The 18,648-nt window shown below is 37.1% G+C and overlaps 3 protein-coding genes across 3 annotated transcripts; 2 read left to right on the top strand and 1 right to left on the bottom strand.

Moving 5' to 3' along the window:
• LOC109725926 (fimbrin-4-like) lies at positions 1,413-7,102 on the top strand. The gene is made up of 15 exons (XM_020255329.1): positions 1,413-1,569; positions 1,728-1,874; positions 2,001-2,171; positions 2,573-2,811; positions 3,082-3,253; positions 3,517-3,555; positions 3,751-3,819; positions 3,930-4,046; positions 4,206-4,417; positions 4,845-5,000; positions 5,070-5,269; positions 5,583-5,740; positions 5,833-5,929; positions 6,131-6,222; positions 6,431-7,102. Exons 2-15 carry the CDS (start codon positions 1,788-1,790, stop codon positions 6,695-6,697), a joined length of 2,076 nt encoding a protein of 691 aa, XP_020110918.1. The 5' UTR covers positions 1,413-1,569; positions 1,728-1,787; the 3' UTR covers positions 6,698-7,102.
• Positions 7,876-13,463, top strand: LOC109726055 (serine/threonine-protein phosphatase 7 long form homolog). The gene is made up of 7 exons (XM_020255487.1): positions 7,876-8,137; positions 9,309-9,398; positions 9,487-10,128; positions 10,572-10,666; positions 10,741-10,831; positions 11,206-11,637; positions 12,104-13,463. The coding sequence occupies exons 2-7, from the start codon at positions 9,309-9,311 to the stop codon at positions 13,121-13,123; spliced, it is 2,370 nt and encodes a 789-aa protein (XP_020111076.1). The 5' UTR covers positions 7,876-8,137; the 3' UTR covers positions 13,124-13,463.
• On the bottom strand, positions 17,422-18,473 carry LOC109725915 (dormancy-associated protein 2-like). The gene is made up of 2 exons (XM_020255317.1): positions 18,336-18,473; positions 17,422-18,018 (listed from the first exon to the last, which is right to left on the bottom strand). Exons 1-2 carry the CDS (start codon positions 18,433-18,435, stop codon positions 17,705-17,707), a joined length of 414 nt encoding a protein of 137 aa, XP_020110906.1. The 5' UTR covers positions 18,436-18,473; the 3' UTR covers positions 17,422-17,704.

Raw genomic sequence — 18,648 nt, 5'->3', positions numbered from 1 at the left:
TTAATCGCAATTTCAGCTGCCCTTTTTAATCCAATTACTCATAAAATATGTTCAAATTGAAAACTTTTCCACTTTATAGCTTTGTTTTAGCTAGAAGACCTATTTCCGTTAACAAAAACACTTCTACAGAAGTACTGTTTAATACATCAATAGTTTTCAAATACGCGAAGCGCTTTTTACTATGCAGCTTCTGCTTCCATTATCCAAAGCAGTCAAAGTACTGTAGCCTCTGCATCTTATTGGATCCTTAGTTCTCTTTTGTTTACTAAGAATTCAAAAACAAAAGTTACATATAATCAACATAGCAGTAGTTAATCCCTGTCGTGGTCAAAAGATTAATTTGACTCTTGCGTTTATCGAAACGGTGCCTCGAACAATGCGCCATTCTCTAAGATTTGATTAGCTTTATATCTCTCAACTTGTTTTCCTTTTTGGATCAAATATTATATTATAAAAGCCGATATCGACAAGAAATTGGAATTACATTATGCAAACTAGAGTCTGCATTCGAGGCTGTTGCTCTAACGAATTCAGTCACAACTGCCGCAGGATTTGACACTATATTTAGTCGGTGTTGCAGGTTATTTCGTTGCCGATTTCTCCTGCAGCGCCGAGTTCTCTNTTCAGTCACAACTGCCGCAGGATTTGACACTATATTTAGTCGGTGTTGCAGGTTATTTCGTTGCCGATTTCTCCTGCAGCGCCGAGTTCTCACTTGTACTTTGTTAACGGGCCGGGCCCAGTGTGAAAACAAGACTAATCCATAAGATGCCAGCTCATCATGGTCCACGTGGCAAGCTCTCGTGTCTTCACGGGCCCACTCTTTTATCTCTCCCCCCTTAATATATATTTTTTTTAATTTTGGTCCAAATGCATGGAGAACTCTCAACTATGTTCAATTTTGAAATAGCTCCCAATCTTTTTTTTTTCTCCTCTTTAAGTTTAAAGAGGAGAAAAAAAAAAGATTGGGAGCTATTAAATTTAACAACTTTAACAACTTTTTTCAAAAAATAAAGCTACGCTAATTAATGATTAATAATTAACGGTATTATCAAATTTAATTGAAGTGTGACTTATCTAATTATAATACTATCTGTACACCTATAATATATGCGTAAATTTTTTACTCTAGCCTTATAAGAAGACAAAAATTTAAATCCACTTACTTATCTTATTAATTTTTTCAAACTTAAACTTTTTTAAAATTGAAAAATAAATTTTAAACTCTTAAATAATGGGTGGTAAGAGATACACTTTATTAAGGGAAAAAAAAAAGTTGAGGGGATCTGTTTCAGAAGAGTGTATAGTTGAGGGATTTCCTTGAATTTGTAACCTCATTTTTCTTTTTTATATAATTTGTTTATTTAATGATTTTCTCCCCGTTTCGGCAATTCGCGAATGAGACGGGGTCCATCGCCCCCACTCCATTTTCATTTCCATTCCCCCCCCCACGAAACTCGGATTCATTAACAACGTAGAAATTTTTTTTTTTTTGAAAAAAAATAGATAGAAATCTCAACAATAAAGAGATTACCAAAATCACGCGTTCCTAATCTTCGATCCACACAGGTGTGTTTAATTTTTTTTTTCTATATTTTCATTAGTTTTGATGTAATTAGCACGATGATTCCAATCGAAGATCCTTGAATTGGTCCCTGTGTTGTGTTTTTTTTTTTTTTGGATTTTGATCTTTTTCTTTTTGTGTCGAAAACTTGGATCTGAATTAGGCTTTTTGGCTGAGAGGATCATAAATAGTGAAAAATTGGGGATTAATTGAGGGGAAAATCATGTCGGGGTTCGTCGGGGTCCTCGTCTCCGATCCCTGGCTCCAGAGCCAATTCACTCAGGTCGAGCTTCGAGGGCTCAAATCCAAAGTAAGCAATCCAATCCAATGCAAACACTTTGTCTTTTCTCTTTTTTTTTTTTCTCCTTTTCTTAATTATGTTTCTCATTATTGTGGTAATCTTATTGTTCATGTTGGATTGGATTGGATTTGATAGTTCCTTTCTATAAAGAGAGAAACTGGACATGTAATGGTCAAGGATTTGCCGCCGTTAATGGCGAAATTGAATGGTCTCAAGGATGTGCTAACAGAGGAAGAGATTGGCGCAATTCTCGGCGAGACTTATTCTGGCAACACTCAGGAGATTGAATTTGAGACGTTCCTTCGGGTATTTTTTGGATTTCATTTTGTGATTTGTAATCTAGTTTTTGGTAGAAATGTATGGATTATAGAATTTATCTGAAAGTGTAGCACATTTTTGAATGGCTACCTCGAGCTTTAAACATTTTGATTTTACTGCTAACTTTACAGTTATTGTGATCTTAGCTATTCCATCAAGTTTGGAACTTGTGGAATTTCCCGTTCGTTAGGTTACAGAATATTTTGGTCAAGAATTTATGTAAATCAAATAACCTTGTTATGCAGTGAAGTCGGTGTGCATTTCAAAATGCACTATAGTTCAAGTAACGTTTGTTCATTTTTTCCTTCGCCCCCCTACCCCTATATTGAAAATTGCAGTCTAGTTGAATTTGGCATATGATTTGATATTTAGAATTTGTCATGTGGCAGGAGTTTTTGAATCTTCAAGGACGGGCGAATTCTAAACTTGGTGGCACGAAGAATTCATCTTCATTCCTGAAAGCAACCACTACGACGCTCTTGCACACTATTAATGAATCGGAGAAAGCATCTTATGTGGCGCATATAAATAGTTATCTAGGCAACGATCCATTCTTGAAGAAATATCTGCCGTTGGATCCGGCAACAAATGATTTGTTCAACCTTGTGAGAGATGGTGTCCTCCTGTGGTGTGTAATTTCAAGCTGTGATGTGCTTTTGCTTTCTTTTCCTAGATATTCTAGTACTTATTATATGGTGAAACTCCAAACTACAATATGGTTCAAACTTTGTAGTGGAAACCAGATTTTTAGTTAACACCTATTTTTTGTGATATTTGGATTTAGATAGTAGAACTTAGTTTGGAAAAACAAATACCAGTTTTAATGTGAGGTTTTTTCTTGTATAAGAGTTAATAACATAATTTCTTATATTTATTGTTTTGTCTCTCATTTTATCAGTAAATTGATCAATGTTGCCGTGCCGGGAACGATAGATGAGAGAGCAATTAACACGAAACGGGTTCTCAACCCATGGGAGAGGAATGAGAATCATACTCTCTGCCTCAATTCTGCAAAGGCTATTGGATGCACTGTTGTTAACATTGGAACTCAGGACTTGGTCGAAGGGAGAGTAAGTAGATTCAAGAACCTTGTTGTTACCTTCAATTTTTGTCTAAATATACCAGACTTCAATCTGTCTTCTTAAATTTGTGTTCTACCTGTCTTGTTTGTGTACTGTGAAGTTAGCGTCTTTTATACTTTAGCCTGCCTATCTGTGAATAAACTGCTTATGACGATTGATTCTGTATTATTAAGTTGTTGCTCTTAGTAATATTTTTTGAGATTTAGTTTCAGATTCTTCAGATTGAAGTGATATCATTTATTTTTTTGCAGCCTCATTTGGTTCTTGGATTGATCTCTCAAATTATAAAGGTAAGGGCTGAGAACGTTTTATGCCCTCTCTGCACAGGGAATAAATGCTTATTTGTAGCATCAACAATTTGTTTGGCTATATCATATTTATTTTCCCTTGGAATAACAGTGCATCATGCTCAAATGGGAAATTTTCAATGGTAATATGTCGCAGATACTGATTTATTGTTAATTACTGCTTGGCCCTTCTATCAGATACAACTGTTAGCTGATCTGAACCTCAAGAAGACACCCCAACTGGTTGAGTTGGTAGATGACGGCAAGGTTGGTTCACATAAGATTACTGATGCTCTCTCTCTTTCTCTCTGATTTTCTTTTGCAGGTTATTTCGGTAAATTAACCTGACTAAGTTTATGCTGGTGCATTTTATATAGGATGTGGAGGAGCTGTTGAGCTTGGCACCAGAAAAGATGTTACTTAAGTGGATGAATTTTCACCTTAAGAAAGCAGGCTACAAGAAAACTGTGACAAATTTCTCCTCAGATGTGAAGGTACATATTGAAAAAAGAATATTTGATGTTTGCTTAATTGCTATTATATTTTATTTGATTCTTTTAGTGAATTGGATTGGTTATTGTCCTTCCTCTTGTTTTTCATTCACCATACTTATTTTCGTGCTGTTTTGTTCTCACAGTCCAATTTATTTGCAGGATGGAGAAGCCTATGCTTACCTTCTTAATGCTCTTGCGCCTGAGCATTCTACTCAAAATACCTTGGATACTAAGGATCCTAATGAAAGGGCAAAAATGGTACTTGAGCAGGCCGAGAAGTTGGATTGCAAAAGATACTTAACTCCCAAGGATATTGTTGAAGGCTCTGCTAATCTCAATCTTGCATTTGTTGCACAAGTTTTCCAGCATAGGTGAGTATTCAAATTCTTCTTTTGGCTTTAAAACTTTTTGAATCTTTGTGCTTCTGCGATATAGAGTTTTGTGCTATGTGAGCTATTGCCAGTTGTACTGCAATGGCTGCTAATCTCGATCTCCAAATTTACATTTTAACATAACATGATTTCAAAAGAGGCAGTCTTTGTTGTTTGTTGTTTGATCTACTAAGGATTTATATTATTTTCTGATTTACATGACCCTTGAATATATATGGTATGAAAAGATGGCCAAAATGAAACAGAATAGTTAAGATGCATTTTCTCTTCGTAGACATTTTCTAATGATTATGCTTTTTGCCTTTATGAAAATAGTTACTGATATGAAAATATACTCAACAAGAAATCACTGAAATGGGAATGCCAAACATTGACATACTGAATAATATTCGAATTGTGTATGCAGGAATGGTTTATCCACCGACAACAAACAGATAAACTTTGCACAGACAACACCTGATGATGTCCAAGTATCAAGGGAAGAGAGAGCCTTTCGAATGTGGATTAACAGTCTTGGAATCGCTACTTATGTTAACAATTTATTTGAGGATGTCAGAAATGGGTAAGTTAATTTATAAGGTAATCATATTTCTCTAGTCTTATTCGCTAAATGGTTAAACTCATGGTGCAGATGGGTTTTCCTGGAAGTTCTGGACAAAATTTCTCCAGGATCAGTCAATTGGAAGCAAGCTTCAAAACCGCCGATCAAGATGCCATTTAGGAAAGTTGAGAACTGTAATCAAGTTATAAAGATCGGGAAGCAGTTGAATTTTTCTCTAGTGAATGTAGCCGGGAATGATATTGTACAGGGAAACAAAAAGCTGATTCTTGGTAAGATTGCCTTATGATAAATACCCTATAGGATTCGACTTAATTGTTCCTCATGTCTATGTTCTCTAAAAATGATTATGTTCTATTTTTTTGAAGAAATTGGGAATACTTATTTCAGTTGTACGGAGAGGGGAAGCATTACATCTTAAGTTACTTTTTCTGAAACTTGACCTCTTTTTACTGACCTTTTCTTCTACTCCGACTCCCTTTGGCTAATGTTACACAGCTGCCTTTGAGCCTTATGGTTCATGCCCTAAAAAATTTGAAACACTTTTTAGCGTACTATTTGACCCTTCTTTTTGCTTCCTTTTAGCTTTTTTGTGGCAATTGATGAGATCCAATATACTTCAATTGCTAAAGAACTTGAGATTCCACTCTCAAGAAAAAGAGATAACTGACGCCGACATCTTAAATTGGGCGAATGGCAAAGTGAAGGGGTCTGGCAGAACTTCTCATATGGAAAGCTTCAAGGTATTCTCAATTCTTTCTGAGTTTTTCCCCTATCTTTTTTGAATTATTACTTTCAGAAATCTACTTACTATGTGCTTATTTTCTTTCTTTAGGATAGGAATCTCTCAAATGGAATCTTTTTCCTTGAACTCCTTAGTGCTGTGGAGCCAAGGGTTGTAAACTGGAAACTAGTGACAAAGGGCGAAGATGGTGTGCTCTTTTCTTTCCATTACTCCTGAGATTTAATATATGAGAAGTCATTAGTAGCAGGACTTACATGTTTAGTTTTGAAAAATGAAACTGTCGGAAAAGAACAATTATAAGAAGGAAATATCCATGGGACTTGGTATTTTTACATAAAAGTATCCTTCATTTGTGTTTTGACTAACTTAATCTATCATTTTATCACAGAGGAGGACAAGAAGTTGAATGCTACATACATCATCAGTGTTGCTAGAAAGCTCGGATGTTCTGTCTTCTTGTTGCCAGAAGACATCATTGAGGTAACGTTCTAAAACTAGTAAAATGATGATTACTTAATGCTGTATAATTTATTGAACTTCCCGATAATGTGGTCAATTTGGTATCAGTGATCCAAATATACTCCATCCTTGTATCTCCTAATGGATACGTCTTTTCCTTTTTTTTTTCTTTTTTTTTTTTTTACTTTTTTAAATCCTTACGATAACACGCTGCTGCTCTTTATGGCAGGTAAATCAGAAGATGATCCTTACACTTACCGCGAGCATCATGTATTGGAGTCTTCAGAAACAACCACCTGCCGAAAACTCTGAACCCTCGGAACCCTCAGCGCCCTCTGCTGAGGCTTCAGAGATTCCAAATATGGATGCCACTCTGCAGAAAACCCCCACGACAGATGGAGAGGAAGGAAGTATTGCAGAAAATATTTCAAACTTGTCAATTGAAGATGCTGCTTCGGACACCTCGGCTGAAAATGGTGAAAATACTGGTGGTTAAGTGAAAAGAGATGCAAACCATTCAAAGAATAGGAGAATTGAGTTTTCGTCGATTCTTCATCTTCACATATCAAATGGGAGCAGCATTCTTTGTATCTAGAGTGCCTCAACCAAAAGAAACTCTCTTGATTTTTTTTGCTTTTTTCTATTCTTTTATTTGCATGCTTTGGCTGGCTTGTTCGAGGAAAGGTTCCTAAATGTGTTTATAGGTTTTCTGATTCTGCTATAGGTATTTTTCAGCCATTCATTGGTTTCTCTTCATTTATTGTCGAAAAACCTATAATTTTTTCCCTTTTCGTGTGAAGATTGTTTCCTGATGTAATATCTGCAGTATATGAATTTTGTCAGTTGTTGTATGAGAAATCTGTTTAGGAAAAAAAAAAAAAAAAGGACAAAGAGAGAGAGAGAAAATTATACAAGAAGGGTTAATTTTGTTTGTGGAAGAATCTTTTTTGGTTCTTATTTCCATGTGTTGCCAATTAGACTTTGCATTATATTGCAAGTGTTATAAGCTGCAATAACAGCTTAAACTGTTTGTAAGCTATCATAGTTTCTTCATCACCTGACAAATTTGGTGAGGGGCCTGCCCCAGAATTGAATGAAGAATTGAAGTATACTTGTTTTGGCTTTTGCTGTTGGAAGCACTAACACTCTTTTTCATTAAAATGTCACATAACTTTGCTGCAACAAAACAAGAAGATACAACTTCTTTTGGGTTGTAGAAGTTCATTTTAAGTGCTTGTTAAAAAGAGAGAAAAGTTCTGATATAGGGGCCTATACCTTACATAAAAGTAAAAATATTGTTGACATGTATACTAAATTTCATATTTCCTATCCCTATCCCTAAGTAGGAGGCTCATTTAAGCTTTTGAAATGATGAAAGATGAAAGAACCGAATACTCCGAACTTTTCATTTACTAAATGGTTTTTGTAGTAGAGAAGCAATGTCATACATAATATAAATCCGTTGATTCACAATCAACATAATATAAATCCGTCTAATCATAAAATGACATAAAATGATACAATTATTATGCAATTCATTTTTCAAAATTCTAATAGTTAAGAGTCAAGCTACAAGGATTCAGTACGGTGTTAACGGGTCGGGTCGAAAGTTGATTCAAAATCTAATAATAACCCGAGAATTCTCGTCTCCATGTGTCGCTGCATAATATCGAAGGACACGGCACCGCGTTGCCGAGTTATCGTTGCGCTCTCGGCGATTCGGCGCCTCCTCTCTCTCTCTCTCTCTCTCTCTCTCTCTCTCTCTCTCTCTCTCATTTCCCCCCAAATCCTTCTCTCACTTCCCCTTCGCATTCAAATCTCTCTCTCTCTCTCTCTCTCTCTCTCTCTCTCTCCCTCTAACCTCGAAACCCTAACTCGGCCTTCGCTCCTCCTCGCCAAAGTCGGCGCCGAATCCACCTCTGCGATCCATAATCAAGTGCGTGATCTCGGGTCTTTGCTTTTCAATCGAAGCTGTAATGGTTTGCGTTCCCGGCTTAATTGAGCCCCAATTACTCGTGTTCTCTGCTAGTTTGGTAGTAAAATCTCTAATTTTTACGAAAACTTTGAAGAAATTGTTTTGGAATGTAGCACATGAACGATAAGATGATGATTTGAGCTCAGTTACATCTGAATTTGGCCTCTTTGAACTAGGAAATAGGTCTTTTGTGTTCAATTTGCAATCCTGTGCCGTTGGAATGTTTGGATCTTGCCATTTGATTTTAGATTCTACCATTAGAAGTAGAAAATCCATAGTGTATTTTTATGATTCAGTTGGTTGGTAATATTCTAGATATTGGTTTTAGTTGATTTTGCTACTTATGAGCATCAGCATGTTATCATGACACTACTACACGTTGGCATTCAAGTAATAACCATTTTAGCACAATTTTCCTCAGTAAGTTATTAAAGTTTTGATTTTTAAAGGCATCTAAGTCTACATTAATAAATTTGAGACTGATAACTTTTAGAAAACTAGATATAAGTTGGTGCACTCAATTTATCCTCCATGTTGATTTAGTAATAACGATTTAGAAGTATAATAGATCAAATTTACCAATCAATTTTACTGTATCTGTTGATTTTACTCTAAACTATGGATTAATGTGTTTCTACTACTTTCGCACATCTCATAACCTCTGGCTAGTTTGAAGTTGATACTCAAATCATGAAGCAAGATAAAAAGAAAGTTAGCTACCGAAAGTGGGCAGCAAATAATCACATGGAGAGTATTTGCAAACATATAAGTTAGTGGATTTCGGTGTTAAGTTCGGTTTATTATATGTGGCTAATGCGAGAAATAGTGATTGACTTGGATTATAAAGATTAGTGATTTCTTAGAGTAGCTCAATCATGTCTGGTAGGAGGAAAATGTGATCTATACTTACAATCAGATCGAAACCCCATGTGTCCAAAAGTGCGAATAGATGCCATCCTTGTTCTTCTTCTATGTAGGACTTGAGACTGTACCTTGATAATGGAAGCACCCTTTTTTTTGTTTGTTTGTACCAGGTATAAAGGTTAGCTCATATTTATTTTGTTATTTTCGTGAATTCTTTGCATTGAATATCTACATATTTATAAAATTCGTTCTCTTCATGCTTGGTTAGATGGCAGAGCAACTAGACCCTGGTCCAATTGACAAATCTGTGCTGACAGATCAAGAACGCCATCGATCATGTGCCCTTGAAACTAAAAAGGTAGAATCCACCTCTAGTGTCTTCGCTTTCATAACACCATTTTCTTTTTCTGTTAAGAGTTTTTAATGTACAAATATTTGTTATCCAGTATATCAAACCCATCAGATTTGTCGAGCATGGACGAAAGCTGAACTTATGGGAGATGAAACACAGAGGAGTATTAGCACTCTTAAAGAGAGCAGGTTTTTATTATTTATCTAGATTAAAGCGGGTCCATCTAGACCATGCATTACTAAATGCCATTGTTGAGAGGTGGAGGAGAGAGACGCAGACTTTCCACTTACGCCATGGGGAAATCACCATTTTATTGAAAGATGTGGCCATTCTATCCGGCCTTCTCGTTGATGGGGCTCCGGTCACTGGCCGGACTGATTACCAATGGGAACAACTTTGCAAGGACCTACTAGGTCAAGTACCTGACCAGCTAAAGGGCGGATGCGTCAAGATCGATTGGCTTTATCAACAATATCATGAAATACCATCCGATGCAGGTCAAGATCAGATCGAATATACAGCTAGGGCCTACATCATGTACCAAATCGCATGCAGCTTATTCCCAGATCCTAGTGGTAATCGGGTTCACTTAAAGTACCTGGCTCTCTTAAGAGATTTTGATGAATGTGGTAAAATGGCGTGGGGTGCTGCAGCGCTTGCCTATCTTTATAGAGAATTAGGGAAGGCCAGTCTGGTAGGAAAAGCTGAGTGTTGCGGCTTTCTTACACTACTTCAGGTACTCATCAACTCTTTTGCAATTGGAGGGTTTCTTTTAGGTACCAGATAGCCTCTGTACTACATGATATTTCCGCTCAATCCCTAGACTTTTTCTTTAAACACTTCATTCCTGAACTTTCTTATGTATGCCAATTCCATATCTGGCTTCATGATAATTTTGATAAGAATGGACAATTTTTAATAAAATTACTTTTTTAATCATGTTTTAATAACACTGAAACAAGGAAATCATATTGCAGAAAGGGTAAAATGTTCAGTTTATAGGAAAAACATTGATTTTTTGAAAGTTAGGGATGAATCTGCAGTATGCCAGAAAGTTTTGGTATATGTGTTTTAAGTAAAAAGTTGAGGGACTAAGTTGCTACATAAGGATAGTACAGGGTCTATCCATAAGTTTTACCGTTTTCTATACTATGAATGAGTCATTTGCAATATTCTCAGGTATGGGTGTGGGAGCACTTGCATGTGGGCCGCCCGCAGCGTCTAAAAAATGGGAACTGGGATGCCGCCCTAGACGATAAGCCATTGGGTTGTAGGTAGTTGTCGCTAAAATGTTTTTAAATGAAAATAATAGGTTGCATTTTGTTGATTTGATATATTTTTTTTCTAGGTGGAATGCCCCATTACGATGGCGAGAGAATGTCAAGACCTCAGATATTGAGTTTTATCGCAATGAGCTTGATATCCAGATGGAGTCTCAGGTTTCGCTTCATTACCCAATTTTAGTTAGGGTAAATGCTGTTCAGCGGTACAATTGGGTCCCTAAACACACACACACACACACACACACACACACACACATGTAAATGCACTCTCTTCCAGTTAAATCCCTTTATCAATCAGGCAGAAATAACTACATACCATCTAATAGTCACTCAAGCAATTTTTAACCTTTTAGAATCACGATTTTGTGGGATTAAATCCAACTTTGTAGAAGTTGAAATGAAGTGCAATGCTTAGGGACCCAACAATAAAATTGCAATCGTTAGTCACGAAACTGTAACCTCAGCCCCCTATTGCAGTTTGCTCTCTATAAGTTAAGGATACATTATTGAATTCCTTTAAAATGGTGTAGGTAATATGGGATCCTTATACATCTGATTTGATGGCTAAATTACCCTCATTTTGCAAAAGTGGGTCGGAGGTATGGCGATCGAAGGCACCTTTAATTTGTTATGAAATTGTTGAAATGCATGTTCCGGATCGTGTATTTAGACAATTTGGGATGATACAACATATCCCTGAGCCCGTGGAGGTAGTAGACCGATTGACTAGACAAGGTAGATCGGAAGAGAATTGGTCTCAATACCATGAGCAATATATAAAACGGTGGGAGGATAGGCTATCCAGTGTGGTCAAAGAACAAGAATCTGAGGACCTAGACCCACTGAAAGCATTGGAAAAGTATATGAAGTGGTATTGGAACATCACCCGCCGTTGGATCTCTACGCCAGTTGATCGCCCCGCCGTATCGTACCAGCCTCAAGGCCAAGTCGAGAGAGTTCTGGTATGTGGATTCCAGCACTTGAGTGGATGTTTTAAAGGCTTTTTATTTATGATACTTTAGATTTGTGGATAACTGCGTAATATGTAATAATATATATCGAGTACTCCTCGAAAGTGCTGTTTTTTTTTCCCCTTTTCCTGAACAAAACACCATTATATTGAGTTGGCAAGTTATTCAATTTGTGGGGAAAAGCTGGTTTTTGTACTCGAAAAGGTTTTTACTAAGAGGAGCTTTCTTAAATAAAAGGCTACATATCTGATCCAGAAATTAAGTTTGTGAACAGGATATATGAAAATCCAGGCTTGCAATGATAAATCTAGAGAATATTTACACATGAAAATTCATTATGTAACAAGGCTATGTGTGTGTATATATATATTTAAGGCCTTACCGGTAAAGGTAGTTTTGCAGAGATATCTTTTTATATATTTTGTTGTACTTGACTTTCCGCTTAAACATTTTGTAGGTGAATTTAGTGGTGGACATTCAAGAACGAATCAAAGACGTTCTAGCCAACACGACGGTGCCCCAGGATGTCGCAGAGACTCTCAATCAGATTGAGGGGCGCATCAGCTCTGTATTAGATGGGTTTAAGCTGCTCCATGTTTCTTGCTCACTACCGATCTCAAAATGCAATATTCGAACTAACTCTTCGCAAGAACACCAAAATAGCGGAGACCAACCAGCAAATGATCAAACTCAACCGTCTTCTCCTTTAGCTCATTCAACTGATGATCAACTCACTGTAGCTACAACAGCGCTCGTCGAGCTCGGCCCACCGGCACTTGGATCTCCTGTTGCAGACTCGAATGCTACCATTACTCCCCCCGTTATTTCAGAATTGCCCTCGCCTTCTCCAACTTTAACTGTTCCTTCGCCTCCTCCCTCTGCTCCACCCATTCCTGCTGCACCTAGCCAAGAGAATGCTTTACCCCTTGTCCCTGCGAATAAAGAGATGGTGCCTTCTACGTCTACTTGCGTCGCCACCACGAGGGCGAAATTGTCAACTCCTTCCCGGTCTGAAGCCCTATCTGCTATAACTGCTCTCATCCAGGCTTCTGAGGCTCTTGCCAAAGCCGCAAAGGCGCTGACTTGGCAGGACTTCGTGGAGGGCGAAGATCGCGCGACTGACATACAAATAGAGGACAATAACCGCAATGTCATGACTCATAGTTCTGATGTCTTGCACCTGGATCGGATGGATGCTGCGGTCTTGATGCGAACGGGCGGCCAGGATGATGCTGACGCGGGTGATAAGCAGGGCGAGGTACAAAACTGCAAGGAAAATAGAGTAGAAAGCAGTAGCGGTGGCGAGGCGGAGAAGGATAAGGAAAATGGAGTAGATAGCAGTAGCGGTGTAAAAGCACAAGGAAAACGTGGATATGGGGAGTCGACGATACATGATGAGGATGAGATGGTTCTGAAAGCTATGTGGGATCGTGGCCGAGCTATGAGGAAGAAGAAAACGAAAAGGGTCCATTCATAGCACCTTCGTAGGTCCAGGTCTACTGTGTAAATGAATCCAGATTATAAATTTCTTCTTTGTAATCTGCTCTAGCACCATACAGAATATCGACATCTAACAGATTAGTCCTTGAAGGATAATCACAACATGTTCTTTTCTCTCATTATTGTCATTTTTACCTTGAAGAGCAATTCTTTTCGAAAACTAGGATGTCTCTCTTTATGTTGCAGCTCAACTTTTATGGTCTTTCCTTCTATTCTTCTTTTCGAAGTAGCGGAATGCGATCCAATGTAGCTGTATAACACTTGTTGGTTTCGCTGGTTTCCGTATATCTTCATCATATTTTACTTTTATGTTCAAATCACTAAGCAGTTCTATGTTGAGTTCTTTTTTGGAATGAAATGAGTTACATGCAATTGATCGACGGATTTTGCGTACATCTTCATTGAGTTCTCGTTCTTGACGTGTTTTAAGTTCCAGTTTCCTCCCTGTTTTAATTTGATTTTGATCATGTAAAGCCCTATATCTATGTGAAGAAACTTTTTTTTTTTTTTCAAAATTTTTTATTTTTTTTAGCTGTCCTTTTTTTCAAGCAAAAGGATATGGCATTATTTACTGCTAAAGTACGTGGCTTTGAGAATCCTATGTAAGAATCCATTCTTAAAACAAATAATTCGAATTTTAGTAAATAATAATAATAATAATAATAATAAATATCTTCTGAACATTTATTTATTTATTAAAAAACCCACATCCCTCCCTGAGACAGGGACTTTAAAACTCGGAAACGTTGTCGGGTTGGATTCGAAAGAGGGATCACTTCGAGACCCGTACGCAGGAAAAATCCAATCCACAGTGGGGGGGGCACCCGAAATGACCATTTTACCCCCCGAACTCTCCACCTATTTACCGGAGTGCCACGGAGGTGGGCTGTGGGGCCCACACGTCAGCATCGTCAGATTCGGCGGGCCCCACCATCCCACGTTGGTGGCCTGCTATTGGTGGTGCCCCCAATTTTTTTTTTCTTTTTGGTTAAATAAAAAAGTCAAGCCCTAGCTTTCACAGTGGACTTTTGTCACCACCCCTGGTTTTCTCTTTTTTTCTCTTTTTTTTTAAAAAAATATTATATTATTTATTTATAAAGTTGCATCATTCAATCAATGCACGTTTGAAGTTTGGTCGGCCTGGTGATCTATAAAATCTGCATCTAAGAACCAACTCAAAAAATATAGGAGTCTCTTTAATTTAATCCTGTTTTCGCTTTTAGCTGCAGTTATTTATAACTAAGATTTGTTGTTGCGAGCTTCTATCCTTTCTATTAATTTCTTTTCGCTTCTCATTTGATGAATTATTTATTTTATTTGTGGGTTTTCCGGAGATCCTTCTGTCTCACTTTCATATCCTAGTTTATTTTTAAAAAAATAAAAAATAAAAATATTATTGTAAAGTTTTATTACAGTAAAGTAAAACTGTTCTACCTAGTCCATTGATATTGATAACTCATTGAATTCATACTATCCGCCTAAAATGTTTACTAAAGCATTTGATTCTTATGTTTTTATAGATAATTATTTTCTCATCTAATATGAAACTATCGGGGTTTTACGGTACTCTATATATATTAGCCATTAGATTAGGTGGAAACAATATTCTCTTTACTATATGTGAGCAGGAGGGACAAGAAACCAACAAGAAAACACACCAAGTGGGAAACAAAAAAGGCCTCCTTTTCTTTGGGTCCCCTCATTTTGGTCAGCAAAAACACAACCCTAGCTTAGTGCCCTCCCTCAAACATCTTCTTGGGAACATCCTCTCTCTCTCTCTCTCTCTCTCTCTCTCTCTCTCTCTCATATATAGTTTCTTAAATACCATTAAAAAGTTGTCACATAGTAAGTGTTTGGATTAATTGTCTCCCTTTTACTCATCTTCTCTCATCTCTCATTAGCTATACATATATATGTATCCACACCTTGTATTCTCTCAAAACACCATGGAGGGGGAGTTTCATGCTATGCCTTGTAAAAGTGTTCTCTACTTCTTGCTTGTCGGCTCCGAAGGCCCCTTCCGGTGACCGTCGACGACACATCGTCGAGGAAACATGCGAAAATCGTACTAAGGAAGAGGAGATGATCATCAACTGAAGAAGAATTCTTTCGAAGTCGATCGATCGATGGCGTACAAGGGAAAGCCAGGCATTTTCTTTTACCTTTTTGTTCTTTTTTTCTCTCCTTTTTTGCTTTAATCTTTGCACTTATATGTTCCTTTTAATTATCATGAGCAAATTAATATAGTTTTTGAACAATGCTAACAAGATGTATCAGATGAATTTGTAATAATATTTGACTGGTTTTCCTTCTCATCTTCTTCATCTTTAAATTTCATTTTTCCAACTTTTATGCTTGCTCAGAATATATATATATAGCTTCTAGTTGTAAATATACATAATTTTCCCCCTCACATGCATAACAACAGTGTTAAAAAAGACATCAATGAGACCCCACAATAAAAGAGAGAAAGGAAAAAAGATGATGGAAAATTTGACCTTTTGTTGCACTCTTCTATGATTTCACTTCCTTGCAATCATGCATGAACAAGAGCCTAACAAAATACACACATATTTTGTTCCTATTTTTTTATGCATAATTAATTATGATCACAAATTCTTTTTAATTTCTCTACTTTGAATAGCTATGCCATCAACTTAAGACATCCTTTAAGTTAGTTGAGCTCTATGATTGAATGGTTGTTGATAACGTATTTTATATGTATTTTTGTTCCTTATTTTCTCTTCAAATTAACATTTGTACATTGGGCTACATATATATATATATATGTGTGTGTGTGTGTGTGTACAATATCTTTTGTCCCAACCACCATGGCATTTGCACAAATATTTTCCACTTGTTTATGTACCTTATAGTATAATTAATCATGCTCTTATTAATTAATCCGATATACCGATCGATCGATCGATGTTGTCGCATTTTCGGACCCACGTTTTACGTGCAACCTTGGAATTGGTGATTGATTTGCATGAAAATGAAACCACCCATCGGATCATTCTAATATTGTATTATGCTTAATTATTAGTTAATCTTAAACTAGCTAGTCACACTTGGCTATAATTACCCACTAATTAATTTATTAGATAATTAATTAAGCTACCGAGCTGTTTGTTTGACTTTAGGAGCCCCCAAAGGGGTGCATTAAGATGCCTTGAGAATTGGTATATATCCTAGGGTTTGAAAGGGGAATTAAAGAATGGTTAGTAATTTTTTAAAAAAATTTCATTTTTAGGGGTTTGGTAATTATTTCATGAATTATATATTGCATATAATAAATCTCCTTGTTTTATTGTGAATATTTTTTATAGTAGAGTGTGTCGCATTAAACTATATATACTGAAAAAAAAAACTTCAATTTGAAACTTTTAGTTCTAATATAGAAAAAGAATTTAATATAATATATATTTTCTATTTAATAGTATTTGTTAGCTAGTGCTTCATCGAATAGTACTATATATACCACTTTATCAAATATCGTTTTTTATCCTATTTAATCCCATCCCAAAAAGTTCGCACAATAATCATCAAAATAATTAATTGCATATATTTCATCTTGGTGTTATTAGAGTTAATTAATGCAATTATTATTAAAATATTTGCTCTGAAAAAGGAAATAAATTAACAAAGTTTGCTTCCCTAATCAAATCAATCGTGGACCTTGCTCTTGTAGCATATTAATGAAGCCTTTTTGCCATGAGTGCACATTTATTGGAGGATCCCACAATTAATATAATGCTCTTATAGGATAAAAAATTTGCACATTCAACTTAATTCTTGATCCTGTTTTGGCATTTATGATAGGATTAGACGAGAGAGTGACAGATATTAATTGGGACTGTGGAATTTGTTTTAAAATCAGAGTCAGTTTTAAGCTCCTTCCATTTTAAAGATGTTCTGGGCTCGATTCTTACATTCTCATACCGTTGTTTTAATTTTTATTCTGTTACCTTTTCTCTTATCTCTTCAATCAGTTTAGCGTCCGAGCGTTACGATTTACTCGCAAAGACACAGGTGTTAAGGCTAAGCCCTAACCCTAACTTGGTCGGATTTGTTTTATGCTAGATTTGGCCCTTTGGGCACAGTTAATGCTATGTCCATGTGTGACAGATAGAATCTTGTGACAGTGAATTTTGTACACAATGTTGATATGCTATATATGCTAAAATGTTATTCTTTACTTCCACAAGACCTACAAAAAAAATTATTTTTACTTGAAGAAGTATCACTTGTTATATATTAATTGTCATTGAATTATTTTAGGAGAAAGGTAAGATGTGAAATTCAATTATACTTCAACCACATAAACATGTTACAACACCATGCATTTTTCACTTGCATTACATTATTACTACTACTACTGCTGCTGCTACTACTACTACTACCAAGATGATGATGAGGAGGAACATGTACATCTCCTCTCACACATAACCATCACCCCTTTTATTAATTTTTTACTTCACACTAGAGCACAACATATTTTAGAGTACAAGACCAGTGAAATGCATGGTGAAATTTGCGCACAACTCCAAATGCTTTTCTAGTTTCGCACCTCCGGAATGTATTCCGGGTCGCGGACATCCGCCGGGTGCGCGCAGCACTGGCACCCGCCGTAGTACCCACGGCGGCAGCACCCGAAGCGGCAGTACCCGCCGCGGCCCGGATATCCCCCGTATCCACGGCCCGGATATCCGCCGTTCCCGCGACCGGGATAGCCGCCGTATCCGCCCCCCGGGTAGCCGCCGCCGCCGCCACCGCCTCGGTTGTAGCCTCCATCGTCGTGGTCGTAGTTGCGGTCGAGGTCGCGGTCGCGGTCTTGCACGTGCGCAGCAGCCTCACTCGCTTGCTTCTCATCTGCATATTCATGGGCCATGCAAAGTGTGGCTGGGTGTTTACATATATATATATATATATACATAGCAGAATCCAACATAGTAATATATATATATATGAAGAAGCTTTAGCTACCAACTAATATAAGATGTATTCAGTAGTTTCAGAATCGAGCTCGAAGTAGAAGCTTCATATTTGAGCTTCTGAGTAAGGGGGTCCATGCAAATGCTTATTTCGGCACTTAATTTGCATCGGTCAAAAGTTTTAGACTTTTTTGTTTGCAAAACGACAGTACTGCAAAGTCGGGCAATAGGTATAAAGTATACGGTCGAACTCACGGGTTTCCTCAGTGAGCTCGCGAGCGGCGACCTCCGACGAGGTGAGGAGAGCGGCCGCGGCCAAGAGAACAGCAAGCACTAAGAGAGCCTTAGGAGCCATGCTTAAACTATTCCAAATGAAGATCTATAGCAAGCAAGTGTGAGGATATACCTAGTGCTATGCTCTCCTCTTCTATTTATAGACAAAAAATTGTAAGAAGAGGAAATGGATCAGAAACTCTCTATCTCATTTAAGAGCTTCTGATGGGTGAGGCCATATGCAGTTGGGAGATAGAACCCCCATTATTACATGCATGCATGATCAGTATATATA

The sequence above is a fragment of the Ananas comosus genome, linkage group 20, assembly GCF_001540865.1.
Source record: "Ananas comosus cultivar F153 linkage group 20, ASM154086v1, whole genome shotgun sequence".
Classification (NCBI taxonomy): domain Eukaryota; kingdom Viridiplantae; phylum Streptophyta; class Magnoliopsida; order Poales; family Bromeliaceae; genus Ananas; species Ananas comosus.
The sequence above is the reverse complement of the archived record's forward strand: the minus strand, read 5'-3'. Positions and strand labels throughout refer to the sequence as shown.